The 19,523-nt window shown below is 43.5% G+C and overlaps 2 protein-coding genes across 6 annotated transcripts in view; one reads left to right on the top strand and one right to left on the bottom strand.

Annotated features, from left to right (window-relative positions):
* Window positions 1–2,247: 2,247 nt before the first annotated feature.
* LOC108581398 (eukaryotic translation initiation factor 3 subunit A-like) lies at window positions 2,248–3,496 on the bottom strand. Its single transcript, XM_021923910.2, has one exon. It carries the CDS (start codon window positions 3,442–3,444, stop codon window positions 2,887–2,889), a length of 558 nt encoding a protein of 185 aa, XP_021779602.1. The 5' UTR covers window positions 3,445–3,496; the 3' UTR covers window positions 2,248–2,886.
* Window positions 3,497–3,720: 224 nt separating this feature from the next.
* KLF7 (Kruppel like factor 7) overlaps window positions 3,721–19,523 on the top strand; it is a 91,895-nt gene continuing 76,092 nt past the window's right edge. For 4 of the 5 annotated variants that reach the window (XM_009182889.4, XM_003907865.5, XM_031651481.1 and 1 more), the window contains exon 1: window positions 3,721–4,439. In XM_009182889.4, coding sequence (XP_009181153.1) covers window positions 4,338–4,439 — 102 coding nt within the window. In that variant the 5' untranslated portion in view covers window positions 3,721–4,337. The remainder of the gene's footprint in view (window positions 4,440–19,523) is intronic. The other variant, XM_031651482.1, reaches the window with a different exon arrangement.

Here is a 19,523-nt window from a genome sequence, read left to right as displayed (position 1 = left end):
AGGGAGGCCTGAGGAGAGGGAGGGGAAGAGCCAGTTGGTAGAGTAATCAGCACGCACACACACACTAGTTATTAAGTTCTACATCTTATCTGGGCACAGTTCATGGTGCCTCAAAACAATTACAATAGTAAAACTGATAACTGATCACAGATCACCATTTTCAGATATAATAGCAAAAAAGTTTGAAATACTGTGAGGATTACCAAAACGTTACAGAGACACAAAGTGGGTACATGTTGTTGGGAAAATTATGCTGATAAGACTTGTTCCAAGCAGAGTTGCCACAAACCTTCGATTTATATAAAAAAGCAGTATCTGCATGGCATAATAAAGCTATGTACAATAAAATGAGGTGTGCCCATACAGCACAGAATAAATGCATTTTAATAACATTGAGTTTTATTTTCATATCAAGTCTCAGGCAAACCTTTCTTCACTGATTGGTCTGAAATTTGGTCCCTGTTTTAAGTGGATTTACTCTCAGGAGTACTAATCACACTGGGATAATAAAGACTTCCTATACGCATGAAGCAGAATTTTATTGGTGGAAAAAGCCTGATGCCTTGAATGTGTCTATTTACATATTAAATTTTTACTATTTTATTCTTAAAATATCCTCATTTATTTCTAAGCTCTCCCGGGTGGGGGGATAATTATTATTTACTCTAGGGTGTCTCCTATAGGATCACTTCCGAAGAGTGACATTATTAGAAGTAAAATGAGTACCTCCCAAGGTAACACTTGTGGAGAAGACAGATTTTGGAGTCAATTTGGAGGCAGACCTGTATTCCAATCTGCTTTTACCGCTTACTAGACCCATGGCAATGAGCAAATTACATGCACTCTCTAAACTTCAGTATCTTCATCTAAAAAAACGGAGCACTAACAGCTCCCTCACAGGATTGTGGAGATCAGAGGTATGTGTAAAATGCCAGGTACAAAGAAGGTAATGAGTAAGTGGTAGTGATAACAGTGCAGTTTATTTTGGTTTGCTGAACTGCCAAAGTTCTCTTGTGATCTTAATTTGATTACTTTGTACATTTGGATACCTTGCATGTGTTTTGCAATGTGAATCTTGGGTCTCTAGGCTATGAAAAGTAGCTAAATATAACTAATATTGAAAATGTGCCTTTCAGAATGCCTTGCTGCATAAATCTCTTAAAATGAATCTAAAATATTCTACAAAGCTTGGAGCAAAGATCATAATGAGGTTTGCAGTATTTGCTTTGTAAAATTTTGGTTGAGTCCTTTTGCAAGTCAGATGGCTGATAGTTACATAGGAAAAGTCTCAATGGAAGCCCCCTCCTCCGGCCCCACCCAAGCAATTTTTGTAAACATATATTGACTTAAAACATATATTGACTTAAAACATATATTGACCATTTTTCACCATACAAAGCTCAGTGTAGAACAGTGTGGGGAGTGAGATGCTCTTGGATTTGAATCCCTGCTTGACCACTTCCAGGTTGTGAGACCTTGACCAACTTATTTAGTATTTCCAAGCCTGGGTATCTTCATCCATAAAGTTGGGGATAATGAAAGTGCAAACCTTGGGGCTGTCCTTAAGATTAAATGAGACATTGCATATAAAATGTTTATGTACATACGGCACACTCCAAGTGCTTAATAAATGGTAACTATTATTTATAAAATCTTGAAACTCACGTTAACCGATATGTCCTGTTTTATTCAAAAATGGTTATAATGTGACACACGTAAGTTCACTTGAGTCTCAAGTACCAAATTACTTGGTTGGTCTTGCCTCACCTTTTGCCTCTAGTTTTTCTATACCCAAGTTCCTTTCCTTTCCCTATTATTCGTAAACATATTTTTGCCCTAGTGTTTCTCAATGGCTCCTGCCCATCCCCCGAGTTGAAACAGCATGGGGGTCAGAGGAGAGGACACCTTGTAACAAACTAGCAAGGAGTTTCTACCTTTCCTCTATCTCCAAGATCCAATAGTATATTCTCCTAATGGTCCTATTAGTTTACGTAGCTCAAGTGGGGAGCCAATGATAGCTAATATTTAGTATTCACCTAATAGTGTCAGATACTATGCTAGGTGAGTTACCAAAGATATTCTGACTCTTCATAACAATTAGACAACGTGGATGCCACTATTTCTGTTTCTGAGATGGGTAGGTAGAAGTTCTGACCCAGTAATTCGCTCGAAGTCATGCAGCTAGTTAGCTGGCAGCGTCCTTGCACATCTAATTGCAGATGCGTCTGCATCTACATTGGAGTAAATGTACCAATTATACTCATACAATGAATGCTATGAATCTGGCCAACATAATTCCAGACACTAACAAGTAAATAAATCAGGCTTTCCTCAAGCCCAGTAACTCCTGCTTAATGTTCCTTGGCAAATACTGAATTTCAATCTGTGCTTGTTTCATAGAGTAGAATCTTTCAAATGTTCTGTTTTCGAGTCCTACATAGTCAAAGGGAGGGAAAGACAAGGAGGGTGATTAGGTGAAGTGTTTCTTCCATTACTGGTAGAACGGTTTCTCATCTCTTAAGCACCGAATTCTGCAATCATTCCAAAAGTGGAAGCTCAGCTCACAGTGCATTTTGGGGAAGCTTAAACCACACTAACCATTTAAGGTCAAGCAAACAATTGGCCAACCCTAACGTGTACTGTGCAGGGTTTTCATCTCAGATGTAACAGATCTCTGTATGTCTACATCCCAACTCCAGAAAACGAGAAATCGAGTTCCTCCTCTCACCATCACAGCTCTGCGGACAACTCGCTGCAGACCCCATGGGGAGCCTCACGTAAAGGCCCCCTTGCAAGCTGCCAGCTCCAGCCTGCCTCCCCCATCTACCTAGGCTCCCTCTAGCCTCTTCATCGCACACTCGAGCAACAGGCTCCTCGCAACCACCTCTAGCCGCCGGACTCCAGACCGGGTCTCCAGCTCGGGGTCAGAAGGTGGCGCGGGAGGGCGGCGGCGGCGGCGCCCGCGGGGCGGGGCGGGGACTGTGCGCAAGCAGGGGGCGGGCGCAGGCCGCAGTCTCGCTCCGCTCCCCTTTGTTCTCGCCCATTGTGTGGCACTTCCTCCTCAGGCGCTTCTCTGCACCCTGCCAGTCTGTGGGGAGTTCGGGAACGGGCCCTGGATGCCTTTTCTGCTTGTTTTTGAGTACGTGAGGACCTCCCCGGCACCGCCACGCGTGGGTCCCCCTTGCCCCGTGCCCAGGCGGAGGCGAGGTGGCCAGTGTCCTCCTTTCCCGCTCCGCGCCCTCGGCGGCTTTCCCGCGGCCCCCTGCGCCGCGCCCCCTCCAGGAGGCGTCCTGACCCCGCAATCCGGACTTTCACCTCCCGACCGCCAGCCTCAGCGCCGCCGCGGCGACGCGCGACCCCTCTGAGGGGCGCGGGCTCCGGACGCACCGGGCTCCGCCAGGCACCTAGTCGAGGGTCGGAGGCCGCCGACCAACCCGAGCCCATCCGCCCTGGCGTCCCGGGAGCTGGCGCGAGTGTCGCCGCGACCCTCCCCGTCCCTTGCGCTCGCGCTCCCCGGCCGCCCGGCGGCCGCCTCAGCCCCCTTATATAGCCCTCTAAAAATAGCTCGCCTCGCACCGCCTTGTAAGGCAGCAGGGAGATCCGCAGCGCGCCAATCCGCGCCCGCCGCCAGGGCCAAGCCCCGCCCCAGGCCCCGCTCCGGGCTCCCCATTGGTCCTCAGTGACTTCATGAGCCCCCTGTTTACCTTACATGGTCACACGCGGCCTAATGGACGCCCTCCTCCGAGATCCCACGGCTGCGCGGAGAACCGGGCGGAGGGAGGGAGTTTGGGGAGGGGGAAGAGCAGGAGGAGGAGAAAAGGGAGGGGGAAGACTACAAACTAGCAAGGATGGAGTAGGGGGGGGGGGGGGGGAGGGGAAGGGGGGGAGAGAAGCGATCGCGAGAGAAAAAAATGCAACCTCCCAAAATAAAGAGCAAAGATTGCATTAGGAGCGAACAGCGCTGCAGAAATAGATGGCAGCTTCGTGTCAGTGAGTTTGCATCCCCCTTCCTGATCCACGAGCTGGAGTGATTAGAGCCCTGGAAGGGAATTGTTACTCCCGTGGAGAAGTCCCCTTTTCCTGGCAGTCGTCTGCACTGTACACGCTGGATGCCTCTCTCCATCCACCCCACTCACTCGCTCCTCTCTCACCTCCTCTCTCCCTCTCCTGCATTGATTTTTTTTTTTTTTCCTTTTTAGTTGACTGAAACAAAACAAAACAAAAGGGCCACTGGATGTCTGCCTTCTTGGGGGGTGAGCCAGACAGACTGACAAACAAACAGCCCCAACTGTGTTCGGGGGAGGGTTTTGCCTCCCGTTTTGCCCGGCAGCAGCAGCATGGACGTGTTGGCTAGTTATAGTATATTCCAGGAGCTACAACTTGTCCACGACACCGGCTACTTCTCAGCTTTGCCATCCCTGGAGGAGACCTGGCAGCAGGTGAATGATTTAAATTACTTGTGTAAATCGTGTGGTGGCGGCGGAGACGCAGGGGCTGCGTTGGTGTGGGCTCTGGGTCGAAATTTTTGTTTGTTTGTTTGATTTTTTTTCCTTCCTTTTTGGCTGTCTGTTGTTGAAAATGTTTTCTGAAACAGTCATCTGCGCTTACCTCTCCACCCACCCCTAACCTCGTAGTGTGCCGAGCTGAGCAGCCGGTCCGAGCTGCCTGCGTTTCAGTCGCCAACACACATCCCTGCGCACACGTTGTCGGGTTTGCTGTCCCCTATCAGAGACCTGCCGAACTTCTGGGGTTCGGAGGAGCCGGGTGGGAAGGTGGTTTGGTGTGTTAGGAGCGATTGCTGACAGGGACCACGTTCTCGCATGCATGAGCTCTACCCACTTGGTACCTGAAATCAGGTTCATCTATTTCAACTGGTGCTTACGACCATCGGATGGGGGGCGGGGGGAGGGTGGGCAGGAGCAAAGCGGAGTGTTTTTCAGTAATTAGCGAGTGTCAATAAAGAATAGGAGCTTGATTTTGAGATTAGAAGGTAGGCAAAAGAGAAAAGAGCCCAGTGACAAAAGATACTCAAGGAGGACGGGAAGATGTAGCTGAGGCTGACAATGCATTGTAGGTTTTCCCAGTGTGATGCCTCTATGCGTGTCCTTGTTTCTCTTTTTTGTTTAGGGTCCTTCTCTAGTTAGGCAGCACAACCTCAGACAAAGACTGATGTGTGCTTCCATGCCTCTGACTTTGTCTTAGAGGACTAGTTAAGAAACTCCTAGGATGCTGAAGGGCACCGATGCCAAGTTGGCTAGCCGTCCCAGGGAGGATGAAGCGGGGCTGGTGACAAGTTCACTGGGCTTTGTGAAGTGGAATAAAGAAAGTGCTGGTCAGTGGAAAGTGCTGGCTCTGCTGCGGAAACAGTGGTTTTTTTCAGCAGCGATTAGGAGCTGCTGAGGGGACATTCTGCAGGAAAGATGGTGGGTGGGGGCAGGGGGACACGGGTATTTAAAAATTCTACAGTGTGCACCATGGAAAGTCCAAGAAGACAGTCCGGATTTGCACATAGGAAGTGTGAACTTGTACAGTCCGTCCTGGAGAAACCCGCTTGCCCTTGAGGGGAGGGCTGTGAGAGATTCGGTGTGTGGCTGCTCATGTAACTTCTCCGCTTAGTGACAGCAGCTTGTTAAGGCTAATGAACGGCTGAATTTCCTCTGCCGGGATCCAAAGCAGGATTTGCCAGCTTGAGACTGAGATGTAACAGTCGCTGCTTTAGCAAAAGAGGCTTGGCTTTTGGTATAAGGAGCTGAGTGGCAAAGCGGATCCTCTAACTGTACCATTGTAACTAGTTCTCTTCTGGTCAGAGGCTGTGAGTTTTCCTCCAGGTATTGGCCTCTGGTGTCAGTGTGTCCACACATGCATTCCTGTCCAAGGACGCTGGCAGATGCTTGACTGTCTCTCTGTGAACACATACACAGTTCACATATTTTTAGCATAAAGTCTTTATTCGATGCATCCTTATCCTTAACGAGAGTGTATCTCATGAAGGGCCTCACTGGATCTTTTTCTTCCTTTTATTTCCAATGCTAATTAAACCAAAATGTTGCCTGAATTTCATTTTCTGAAATAGCCTTCATTTCACACTGTCAGCCCACTGGTGTGGAATCGGTTGCATATTAACAACTGTCTAGACAGGTTAGAGAAGGGAATCTGTTGATTTAGTCAGCCTGCCCAAGGCAGCCCTTGTTTGTGACTAACTGTTAAGCAGTGTTAGAAGGAAGAAAGTTGGCTTTATTTGTTAGAACGTTCCCTACTGATGAATCATGCAACTTTGTTTTGGTTCAAGTTTTCAGAGTAGTAAAGCCAGATTTGGAGGAAGGTCTCTTCACAGGAAACCTGCTTTTCTAGATCTGGCTAGACCATCCAGGACAAACTCTAGATCTGCAAAGAAACATCACTGGTTTGACAATTAGAGGATGTATTAGATCTATTGTTTCCTAAGAAGCCATCTCTGCTCTTCCTTCTCCCCTCCTCCCCCTGCTCCTCTGCCTCCTCCCCCTTCAGGGAAGCTCTAGTTCAGTTTCTACAGGCAAAGGATTTTTCACCCCTCGGAACCCCCTCACTTCTTGCCTTAACCCTCTCTAACTGCCAGCCACTCTCACCTTAAAACCCTTAGCCAACTTATTCAGCGGCATGCTTATAGCCAATACTGATGCATAACTTGTGGGGAAGCACTAATAAACAATATATCACTCCAGTGAGCTTTATGCTCTGGACTCCATAGTCTCAACTGCTCTATATAAAGGCGACTACGACCATAGGTTTACACTGATGACAAAACCTTTAGCCTCTATCCCTTCCTTCTTCCCCCTCCCCAAACCGTCTTGCTGCTTCTGAGTATAAGGGGTGGTGATGGTGATATGCAGCTGTTAGTTCCAAATCAACTATCAGATGATGAAATTTTGAGACTCTTTTGCTCAAAACAGCTCAGCAAGATTTCTGCAAAGAACCCCAGACAGGAAGAAGTTTCCTTATGCTCTGGGGTAATCAGATTTTAGAGGTCAAATGAGGAGTAATTATTAGTTGTTCTTCTTAAAGTGAACAATGTACCTGGGCTCATGGAGATGAGCGAAATACGGAGATTCTGATAATCTGACTTGGTTTCTAGAGAAAGAGTGGCTTCGATGATAAACTCAAGAACATTTTTACATTTGAAAATTGAAGATAAATGATTTGGGGATTTTATTTTAAACTTAGGATATGGGATAATTGTCCTGCCTAATAGTCAGTGAGCCTGTGACAAAGTCACTGACTGTGGCAGGGCCACCTCCTGTCAGGGAGATCCTCATTTTGACATTGGATTTTCTGGCAATGATGCCTTAGCCACATAGCTCCAAGTCTGAAAATAATTGTTGCTGGTATAATTCTGAAATCCAAATGGACGTCACACATTAACAGCTCTCCATTCCTGGGCTCTGACTGCATACTTAAGCACTTGGCCCAAGTAACATCTTTCTGCCTGTCATATAACTGTAAATTACACTGTGCTCATGTGGTCTATTATTTTATAGAATTCAGCTGACGCACAATTCTTAAGACTACCAGCCGTAAGCGCTTTGAAAACTTGTAAGAAAATTTCCAAGAGCTGTCTGAGCAAAAGTAGGAAAAGGTCAAGGGTAGGACAGAAACCAGAGTTTCTTATGGGGTACCACTTGATATGGGTAAAGGGAAACTCATTCATGACTTTTTTTGCCAATAGAAATCATGATTTTGTTTTTAGACACACTGCTGACTTAGAAAATAAAAAGAATATGATACAATGCTTTTATTTTCTTCTAGAATATATAAAGACTTTTAGAACTTTTATATATTCTATCTCTAGTCTGCTATTTCATGAGTGCAGGTCAAGCAGTGATGATCTAAGTCTTATTTGGACTTAGCTTTGCATCGTGTCATTGAGGAGCATCTCATGTTTGCTTGAAAAGTCTTATGGAATTATGTTTATTGTTAATGCTGATTCATAATTGGCAGATGGGGTCAGTTTCAGGTCTCTCTTTGCTGGGAGAAAATTTTCCACTGCTACTGGAAACAAATAAATAAATCATAGAACATTCCTCTCTCCTCCCCCATTCCCCTATTGTTTTAAACTAATGGCATACTTGGCTACTGTAAGGACTAAAGTGTCCCCATAACACTGCAATTTCATCTTGGTTTCAGGCACCCTGAAACAATTTTTATGAGGGCCTTTGGTATAAGGAATCTCTAGGGGAAAACCTACAGAAATGGTTGCATTCCAAGAACAGCCTCATGGTACCAGGGATGGGATTTGGTCTGTGAGCCACATTGCTTCTCCTTTTATGTGAAGATCTTGCCTTTGCACTTCCTTCTGCAGGCCTGGGCCACCAGGTATATCCGCCAGAAGACAAAGCAAACTGTAGGGTCTGTCCATCCGCAGGTTTGCCTCTGTCCCCAATTCGCAGAAAACCTTGTCATGAATTAGAATTTCTTGGCAACAGCACCACCCAGGGAAATTTGTAGACACAAAGGAGCCTTGCTAGCCACACTCAAAGGATAAAATAACTGGCTTTTTTTTTTTGTATGTGATTTGTGTGTTCTTCAGTTACTGTAAATCTGTTTCTTTATTTGAAACAGCAACTTGGTAGATGAAATAAAAATATAACTGCCCCTGTTATCCAGAATGTATCTTTATAAAGATGCAATCACTAAATAGATGTAGCTCTACAAATGAAAGCACGTGTGACTGCAATCAATCACACTTAGCCTTTCTTTAATAGATTCATTTCCATGTTCCTTTAATAGACACATCTTTGTGTAGATTTAGGGGCTCTCAAACATTATTGTTCAGTCTACCTGTTTGCAGTTTGGTATTTTAAAGTGGGCAAACATTATAATGTAGTTATTTTTTTACTACATCTGTCTTTAGTAGGGGGAAAAGGAAGTCACTATTCTTTGTTCTCCGTGAACTTCCCACCCCCACTCCTTACCCTGAGGAGAATGGGATGTTGGGGTCCCATCCATTTAAAAGGCAGAGCAGAAGATGCAGGATGACAGCCTTGCCCTGAAATGATTTATGTATGGGTATGTCGGAGACCTTAAGCATCCAAATGTGGGCTGCTTCTTTCTTCCAGCCTCTTCTAAACATAAATGCCAGTGGGGGCTAATTTGCCTCTCCACTTAAATGGAGGTAGTTTAGAGAGGGTCCTAATGGGGACTTTAATAGCCACTCGCTTATGAATCTTCGCATTCTACTCCCTTCAGAGAATTCTCGTGTTTTAAGTTTTTGAGTACAAGAAGACGTTACAATCTTCTTTAATCGCTCTCTGTGCCTGCTGAGGAAAGAATACAGTTTCCTCTGGCCAGTCCCATCTGGCTGAAGTTGATAGGATGGCTGGTCTGATTCCAGACGGGTCGGTGGATACCCCTTATCTTTTCATTTTATAGTATTGTGCAATGGGCTTTTAATTATCTTTGCTGGACCCCACGACTGGCAAATGCAGAAAATGGCTCTGTGATTCCAGTTCACTCGATATATTAGTTAGCGTATGTGTTAGAATTGCGGTTTGCTGAAAGTTTAGGACAGCTCCCCAACTTAACTTGAATGGTGCCAGAGGGCGAGGGGCAGAGATTTCCTCTCTCCAGAAGTCCCTTTGTTCTCCCAAATCAACTGACTGCTTGCTTAGCATAAACGGTGGGGGAAGGGGGGAATGTTTTAACCCCAGAATGCCAAATTTTACCAAGTACAGTGATTAGAAAACTACTAATGGTGTTAAAGTTGGTGAAACAAATGATAGTGTCTAATTATTCATGTTACATGTAACATTGACAAGTTAAAAAACGCTCCTCTCTGTTATACTGTATACTCGTTTTAGAATATACATATCCTTATTCTATCTAAAATTCCCCAAATAAACAAAGTGTTGCCATTACTGGGACATACTATTACCTAAGATTGTTCGTGATTTTGCTCTGCTCCCACCTTGCCCTGATTTGTTCCTGCTAATTGGCAGAATTATTTCTACCGCCCTACGTCCCTTTAGTTTTCCTTCTCGGAGTATTTGGTGTGACCCTAAGAACTTGGTCCTGTTTAAACGTATCATGTCCATCTCCCCTCCATTGGAGCAGTACCACATGCTTGATATATAAATGTTATGGCTGAGCATTTGCAGTAAGCCTTGAGATCTGAGTCTAGTATCAGCCCAATTGAGGTGGGAGTGACTTCTGATTTCAGGGGGATACCATTCCTCATTGAGCTGGTAGATGGACCTAGTGCACCTTGTGGGATTTTTGTTGTTTATATTCAAGTATAGAAAATATTCCACAGTAAATACTTCATTCCTTAAGCCCTTGTTATGTGCATAATACTGTATTTGGGCAATGCAAAATTGAATTGGATATACATTCTGCCCTCTAGGAGCTTGCCTCTAGTAGGACAGAGAATGCATGTTCATAATTAAGTTAAACAGAATAGAGCATGAGTGCCAGAAAGAAGGAAAGAAAGAAAGAAACATTCAGTTCTATGTTGGAACACTGACCTGTGCCTGTCTGTATTACCCACATTGTTCCAACCTTGTTTATAAAACATGCTTGAGATTTACTAAGTTCTGTTGTGAAAAAGCTTTCAGCTAATGGCATGTTGTGGGCTGGATACTTTTAGGGCAGATGAGTATACAGTGTGAATACACATGTCCATAATGGCCAGGAAACAGTGCCCATGTCTGTGCCATTCGGAAATGATTAGAGGTAATTAAAATAATTAACATAGAGCCATATGCGATATCTATTTTTGAATGTGGGTGTATTGACATTTCCTGAGGGTCATTTTGAAAGTCAGGTTCTCAGCCTTGTACCAAAGCGAGGAACATAGAATGTCAGAATTTCAAATCTTGAAAGGGTCTTAGTTTCCTCAATTCTAAAATACTAGGGTTGAACTAAGTGATTGTTAAAGCCAGAGGCATTACACTCTCCAAGGTCACACAGCTTATTAACACTGATGGTTTCAGAGCCCAGGTCTCTCAGATGCCCAGACCAGATTACTTGCTTTCCGTCACCTGAATATACCTTGACTCGTTTCTGATTCTTTTCTCTTTCTTTTTTGCCTTCAAGGAGGCAAGAAAATTCCCTTTTTATTTTTAAGAGTACTGGTACATGGAATTTTGGGATTGGCTAGGTTCTAGACCAAATTATTGAATATTTTGGAGAAGGCTTACTTGTGTGATTTGATTCTTTTTCCACTTTTAATGTGTGGTAAATTGGAAAATATACACTGTACCGACAAAATAGCCCCCAATTATAACTCGAGTCTTATAAAAATTATTGTCGTTTAAATAATAACAAATGGAGTGACTGTATGAAGGGTATGCAATGGGGCATATGTGGTAGGGGGTTGGATGGAATATAGGACTAAATGGAAGTAGAAAGCAACAAACATGAAATTGCTTTGTTTCTGACACCTCACCAGCAAAGAGAGTGCCCGAAACTTTACCAGCAACCCATGTGCCAGTTTATGAAAATCTTCTGAAATGTATTTAAATTCTTGAGAGGGTTGTAATAAGCAGGAGTGAAGAAACTCAACCTCTGAGAGGTTTTTCAAAAAGTCTTTTGAGGTCTGATGGATGAAGTAGGCCTCATTTTTACCATTGTCCCTAATGAGGAAAGGAAAATGGAAGGGCTCATTTGACTTTTTTGCTCCAGTTTTTCCCCAGTTACTTTTTGCCCTTCCCTACCTCCTTGAATCTCTGGTAATTATGATGGTGAAGGTTCTGTCCCGGAATGTGCCTCACAGATCTCTTTCACCGCTAACATCTTAGAGGTGAAAATCTTCTGCCCGGTTCAGGGCGTCTTCATCTCCTCACAGCTGTAATCTACATCTCCACCTCCAGATATGTCCCTGGGTTTCAGGCTCTCATTTTTTTCTAACAGGAAATAAGCAACAAGCAAGATGGACTTTGGGGTTGTTCCACCGTCACTTCAGCTGAGTATGTCCTAAACCCCTGACTCATCAACTTCTTCCATGGACTGCTTCCTTTTTCCTGGTTTCCCTATTTCTTTATTTTTTTTTTGAGATGGAGTCTCGCTGTGCTCCCAGGCTGGAGTGCAGTGGCGTGATCTCGGCTCACTGCAAGCTCCGCCTCCCGGGTTCGCGCCATTCTCCCACCTCAGCCTCCCAAGTAGCTGAGACTACAGGCGCCCGCCACCACGCCCGGCTACTTTTTTGTATTTTTAGTGGAGACGGGGTTTCACCATGTTAGCCAGGATAGTCTCGATCTCCTGACCTCGTGATCCACCCGCCTCGGCCTCCCAAAGTGCTGAGATTACAGGCTTGAGCCACCGCGCCCGGCCTCCCTATTTCTTTTAATAATGTAATTATTTGTCTCATGATCTGAGTTTGACATTCTAGTCATTGTAACTCCTTTCTTTTTCTTGAATCTAATGAAAAATTAGATTAAAAGATCTAATTAGCAGAAGTCTAAAATTAATTGAAAAATCCCATTGACGTGGCTTCCGAGGTACTTTAGCATCAGCCTGTCATGGATGACAGCCTTGGCCATTGCCTTGCCACCATCCCTGTCACCTCCCTGGACTTGCCTTTCTGCCACCATCACCCCAGGTGGCCTGCTTTCAAACTGTTCATGGCTCCCTCTTATACATAGCATGAGGCCAGACTTCCAAGGGTCCGGGTGTTCCAAGACTGGGTCTACATAGTATTTGTAAGTTTCCCCCCTTTTCACGTTTACGTGTAGTAAATGCCATCCAAATTAAGTGACTATGCTTTTCCTGCTTCTGTCTTTATTTTTGTTGTTTTCTTTAGCCTTTTTCCTCCTCCTCCCTCTCCCCTTCCTGATTTTCTTTGTCCAAGTTCCACCCATCCCTTAACTTTCAAATGGGTGCCAAACTCCCTCCCTTGCTACCAGCCAACTGTAACTGCTATGATTTCCATACTCTTGTGCAGAACTTTTTACTTCCTCATGATGCTTTACAGTTTTTAGTTATAATGAAGCTTTTCTTTCTTTTTTTTTTTTTTCTTTTCTGTTGTGTCATTTTTCCTGTTAGGTTTATGCTTTAAGGAGGAGTTGATGCCTTGGGTATAGTTTTGGTAGTCAACTTTTAGTGTATCACCTGCTTCTTAGAAAGCTTTGCACACAGTGGGCATTCGATAGTTATTTGAGGAGCATGTTATGACTATGACTTAAGATTTGACTATGCCTTTTTCAGTGGTTCTCAGTCGTGGCTGCACCCCAGACCAATGAAATCAGTATCTGTTTGGGAGGGACCCAGGCATCAGTGTTTGTAAAGCTTTCAGGCAATTCCAATATGCAGTCAAGGCATTGAGCCATTGATGTATAGAGGGTTTAATGGTATATCAGAGTTGGGGTTACCTAATTCTATTGAAATATTTAATGTCTTGTGTAATTTGGAATCCACACAGACCGGAGGTTTATAGTAAAACAGGATCATGCTGGTGGATGTGCTTCATCTGGCACTTTTGTTAATAGCAGCTGCCCAAGTGTTGTTTCATCCTTCTTGCTTTGCTTTCCCTCACCCTAAAGTGTCTAAGGCAGTCTGTTTGGCTCACATTTCCTATGACCCTTCAGGAGTTTGCTTAACCTGGTCAAATTCCATTTCTGGAAACTTGGTGGTGTTGGGCTTTAAACTCCAGCCTTGCTGGGTTTCAAATAATTCATTCTCAGTAGGCCCTTGGCCATGATTTTCCACTCCCCTCAGCCTGCTCCGTGGTTTGAAAGGGCTGGATGCATGCATGTACATCTGTTGGACGATGCTGGGGAGGCATTAGGTAGCAGCTCTCCATTTTCTTACTGACCAACCACAGTGTTTGGAAGTAGAGTCTGTTTATAAAGAATTTCAAAGGATCCATCTTTCTAGTAAGAGGAGCAAAAATAAACTGTGGAAGAATTGCTGCCGAGGACATTCAGGCAAGGAGGCTGCCTTCACACCCATAGAAGGCTTAGCTCCTGTGGTAATGACTGTGGGCGTGTAGTGATCTTCACAAAGAAGCCTTAGAAACGCCTCTTTTTCAAACTGTGATGTTTGCAAAATTGTATGTCCTGTAGCTACATCCTTTCATCTGTAAACTGTCTTTGATGGGGTATGGTTGGCAAGAGAGAACATCAGGAGAGGAGCTCAGAGCTCAGGGTTGAAGGATGCCTTTTGGAAAGCTCAACCCAGCTGTGAAAACGGCAATTAGCTGTAGAGCAATTGCCCTGCAAGGGAGTGCACACCTGCTCTTGACCCCGTTCTCACATTCACCTTCCAGAGCCGAGTTAGCAGGAATTCAGTGGAGTGGTCATAATGTTGGTGCTTATTTTTGGAGAGGCGGCAAATTTGCTCAGCATACAAAGGAGTGGAAATAGATTCTTTCCACCCCAGCACCCCCTACCTTTTGAGCTTTTAGCCTTTGTTCATATGGTCACTACAGACCATGTTCGTGAAGTGCAGCTTCTGACTATGGTGTTGAAGGAGTCTTCTGTGGGGCCCTATGCAGAACTGATTCTCCTGAGGGTGATGAGATGCTGCTCAAGGTCAGACCCGAGTCAACTTCATTTCTTCTATGATTGTTCAGCCCTAATTTGTACATTCTCCTCCCCTTCTCAAGGTTCTTGCCTTTTTTTAATATGGACCAAGAGATGATTTCCACTGTGACGGGGCTTTTCATGTTTGCATATGAGAATCTAACAAACATCTGTGCTGAGCTTTTGTTTGAAGGGCTCAGGGCGTTTTGCTCCTGGTCTTTTGTCATTGGCACATTCTTTCTGTAACTAGAGAGCAGACAGATATTACAGAATTTCCCATTCAGGGATGAGAAAATTGGGGCACAGGAAGCTTAAGCAAGTTGTCTTACTGTGGCTGCAAAGCAAATGAGTTGCAAAAAACCGTTAGTGGAATAAACTTTTCTCTTCCCTCTTTCCACTTGGCTAATCTTCCTGTCATAAAAATAATCATCATAGCCCTGTCTCATATGTATTGGACACTTCCTAAAGATGATCTCATTTGAGCACCTGTATCCATCATTTCAGTGAATGCTCACAACAACCGTATGAAATGCATATTCTATTTATCCCCATTTTACAGATGGAAAAGCTGAGATTTGAGGTATTGAATGGCTTGCTTAAAATCATACAACTTGGAAGTATTTGAGCTGAGATCCAAGCCTCAGCAGGGCCCAGCACTCTTAATTGTTACATCTATACTGACTGCTGTTTAGGTAGGAGACATTAGGGCAGAAGCCAAAGGTTGTGACCTGGCCATCGGTGGCCTGGTGTGGATTCCAGTAGTTCATTGGTCTGTCTTCTTTCTGGGCTTTGGTTTTCTTATCTGTAAAAGGACTGGACTGTATGAGGCACTTTTTAAGGTCACAGTGTTTCCTAGTAGACAAATTACATGAAGGCTTTGAAATCAAGCAGAGGTGGAACCTTAAGAAAGTCACTTAACATCTTTGAGTCTCGTTTGTCATTTGTGGAGTTCTTGATTCCTGATGAGAATCAGCTCTCTGACCTAGTATCTGGCACATAACATCCACTCAACAAATGCTCTTTCCTTCCCCATTTTCCTCTCAATAATAGTACACAGAGGCACAGTGCTCTTTCTCTCAGTGGTGTCTTTGGTCTGTTGAAGATCCCAGTGAGCCTGGAGTGCCCAGGAGATAATAAATGATGGAAGGCAGGGGAAAGCGGAATGCTGGGCATTGGATATGGTGTACCTTTATCCATCCACAAGAGAAACTCTCATTAAGTAATTTGTGCTTGGAACTGGGGGAGGACTAGCAGTACCCATTGTCCCTGGAAACTGGGCCTAGTTTGACATCCTTGGAATTTGCTTGGCTTGCTCATGCAAATGTCCAGTCTGTTTCCCTTTCTTTCTGTCCAGTCTGACTTATGACTTACGTATCTTACATTTTTCTTGCATGCAGTTATTTTTTGTAGGAACCAGAATTAGGCATATATAACATAATACAGTGCTGGTTACTTTACCTGCCATTTCTGCCTTACCTGATGACTGAGCTTACTGCAGCTTATGAGAGTGAATCAGGTTTTATGAGATCTATAAATATCTCAGATAGGATTTTTATTTCATTTTCCCCCTTCAAATAAGACATAATGGAAGCACTCACATACGTAAGGAATATTCTTTCTGTGATAAAGTGGGGTGTTTTTGAATTGGCCTCTGAAAAGCAGTAATTTGATGTGGTTGTTCCTGTCTGGAGTTTTATGGGGGAGGGGAAGAATCATGCATATGCTGCTATAAAACTCAAAGATTATATCTTCATATTTAAGGTTTAGCCTAGCACCTATGGAGAGATTTATTTCAGAGATGCCAGCCCCGTGTGAAGGCTGCATTCTCTCCTTCTGTGGATTATATATTTGTGTTTTCTTAGCTACAGAGAAACCAGGGAAGGAAAGTCCCATTGGCTAGCAGGAGGTGGGCTCCCCGAAGGAACTTTTCGGTTCTTTGTCTACTCTCTTTCCAGCTGCCCCAAGGGAGGATGTTCTCATCCTTCTCTCTACTTCATGATTTTCCTGCGAAGATTTTCCACTACTTGATATATCTCCCTGAGGTTTTTTTTTTAACCCTGGAATTACACTTAAAAAAAAAAAAAGATTCTTTATAGCCAATGCCAGGAGTGGAAGTGATTTTCCTCACTTTGCTCTTTGAGAAGCATCTAGAAGGAAACTTGAACACCTAACTTTAAAAAATGTGTTACAAAATAAACCATGACACAATCATTCTAAGTGCCTCACTTTACCCGTCTATAAAATGGGCTCTATTTGCCATATCTTACTCAGGGCAGCACATTTAACTGTAAATTTAACTATTGTTTTTGAGAAATAAAATGTCTGACTCTGAATTTTTCATTGTTTTTTTTTTTTTCTTTTTTAGCATAACCTCCCTCTATTTCTTCCCCCAGTTCTCACTAGCTTTGTGTTTAACTAGATGATAATTTAATTTGTTCTTAAAAGAATAAACCATGTGAACTGAGTGTACCTGAACCAAAGGCGTGAGGAGGACTTCGGCTTAATGTCATTTTTTTTTTTGCTGTTGTTTAACATCATCTCAGTGTGTAACATGATCCTAGCACTTTGGCTTTGCTCTATACACTGACTGCTCTGTGGTTATCATCAAATGATGTGACTTCTCTGGTCCTCAGTTTCCTCATGTGAACAGTGAAGGTAGATTTAGGAACAGTGAGATTATCAGACAACCAAACAGTAAGCTCCTAGACCAAACTGGCTTGAAGATGTGTTTTATTTGGCCAGCATGCATGTTTCAATTCCTTTTAATTTGAATGCTTTTAGACAGATCGTGCACTCTTCAATTAACCCTGTCCCCACTATTTCCACCTGGCTTAATTTCTGATGTCTGGCCCAGTGAGCATGCATTTGGGCTTGTGACTAGCATCTCTCTAAGGCACCTTCCCCTCCAAAATATTCTGATTTGGGGGCAAGCTTTATTTTTCAGTCATAGTCTCAAACTGACTTGCTTTCTGCTCTCACCCAGAACCATTTTCATTTCCTTTTAGATTTCTCTGCCTTGTTGAGTGTCTTTGTTTGGGATTCTATTTTATAAAGCAATTTCCAAATCGCATCTCACTTTTTCCTAGTCATTCAGGTTCTGTTGTAGATCATCGAAATCTGGGATGGAAAAGACCATCTGGTTCACCCCTCCCCCTGCCTGGGCTTAGCAGTTGCTCTAGAGCATGTTCATTCCTTATTGGTATTTGTAACATTTTCCAATTTGGAAACTGACTCTGATTTTCCTGAGCATGCAGCCTCTTGGTCTAAGTGGGAGTAAAATGAGACAATACCAAACAATTTTTTTTTTCTCATCAGACATCCCTCATTAACAAAAAAGCCTGCTATTGTCACAGTTTCTTTTGCCACTCCCAGAGACCCAGCTGGTCAGTTGTAGTAAAAACTCCATGTGTGTGTATGTGTGTGTGTGTAAGAAAAACATGTAACCAATTCTTAGTTTTCTTAGTCTGACATAGAAGCATGTTGTAGAGGATTCCATTAACCACTGTAACTGCTTATTTTTTTTGTGGAAGTGGATTTTATATGACTTGTTTCACTGAGGAAGTGATGTTTTTTGTGTGAAAAAGTCCAGGGCATTATAATAAAGTACTTTCCTGAGAATCAAGTAATGTGTTTTCTTCCTACCCTTGGCACTCAAATACTGCCAGCAAGGCACTTGGCCTTCCTTTTCTAATGCTTTTAGGATGCTATTCTACATTAGGAGTGTTTTAAAAAAAATGTATTCTTTTATATTGGCTTCCTTATATTACTAAGGATATCATTTAGGTTGACCAGATGGTGATTTTTAGGGTCATTCCTTTCCTGATTAAAAAAAGCCATTTAAAAAAATTACTTGCTACTGGGTGTTCCTCCTTCCTCCTTTTTTCCAATCTGATTGCTTTTTTTTTTTTTCTTTTCAAAAAATTTTGAGTGCCAAATAAAGGCCCAAGGTTATTATTATTTTGTGTGTGTAAAATTTTTCAAAACCAATGACTATTTAACTGTGTGAATTAGCTACTATTAAGATATTTCTGAAAAAATTTCTAAAAAGGAAGAGAGAGAAAAAGAAAGGGAAAGGCAGACATTATGTGGTCATAGAATGTCCTTGCACAGTTTTCCCTGCAAAAGAGAACCAGAATGCAAACCAGTTGTCCTCCTACCCAAAACGCGCCCGCCTTTTTCCTCCAGCTTTTGCATCCAGGAGCTCTTTTTTATGTCCCATATTTATAGAGATCAGGACTTCACAAATAGCAGAACTTGAGGAGCATTAGACATCTCTTTCCAATCCCTCCCTGCCGCCCTCCTCAATTTGCACATTATTGGCCTGAGCTTCAGAGATCATTATTTAAGTCCAAGCCAGTATTGGGTGCTTAAGAAATGTGAGCCTCCTTTCAATATTTTAAACATATTCACAGTCCGGGCACGGTGGCTCACGCCTGTAATCCCAGCACTTTGGGAGGCCGAGGCGGGTGGATCACGAGGTCAGGAATTCAAGACCAGCCTGGCCAAGATGCTGAAACCCTCTCTCCACTAAATATACAAAAATTAGCTGGGCGTGGTGGCACGCGCCTGTAATCCCAGCTACTTCGGTGGCTGAGGCAGGAGAATCACTTAAACCCGGGTGCCAGAGGTTGCAGTGAGCCAAGATCAAGCACTGCACTCCAGCCTGGGCGACAGAGCAAGACTTTGTCTCAAAAAAAAAAAATAAACATGTTAACACAATGCATGGTGCAGCATGGCTGAGGGAACTGCTTCTCGAAGGGTGGGCTGAGCTACACAGTGCTTCATGAGCACAGAGTTGATAACACAGAATTACCTTGAGAGGCAGTTTTATTCCCATTGCTATTTTCTTTCAGTCCTTCTAACTCAAGGAGATCGTCAGTTTTGAGGTACCATGTCTTTAACACCTCTCTAAGGCTTGGTAAACTCTCCTCACCCCTCCCTTTCACCTCCCTCCCTCCCTTCCTTTCTTCCATTTTTTTTTTTTTTTTTTTTTAATAAAGAGAACAGGTCTTACACTCAGAGCTTTTGACA

This window comes from Papio anubis, chromosome 10 (assembly GCF_008728515.1).
Source record: "Papio anubis isolate 15944 chromosome 10, Panubis1.0, whole genome shotgun sequence".
Lineage (NCBI taxonomy): Eukaryota > Metazoa > Chordata > Mammalia > Primates > Cercopithecidae > Papio > Papio anubis.
Note: the sequence above shows the minus strand (reverse complement) of the source record. Positions and strands in the feature narration are given on the sequence as shown.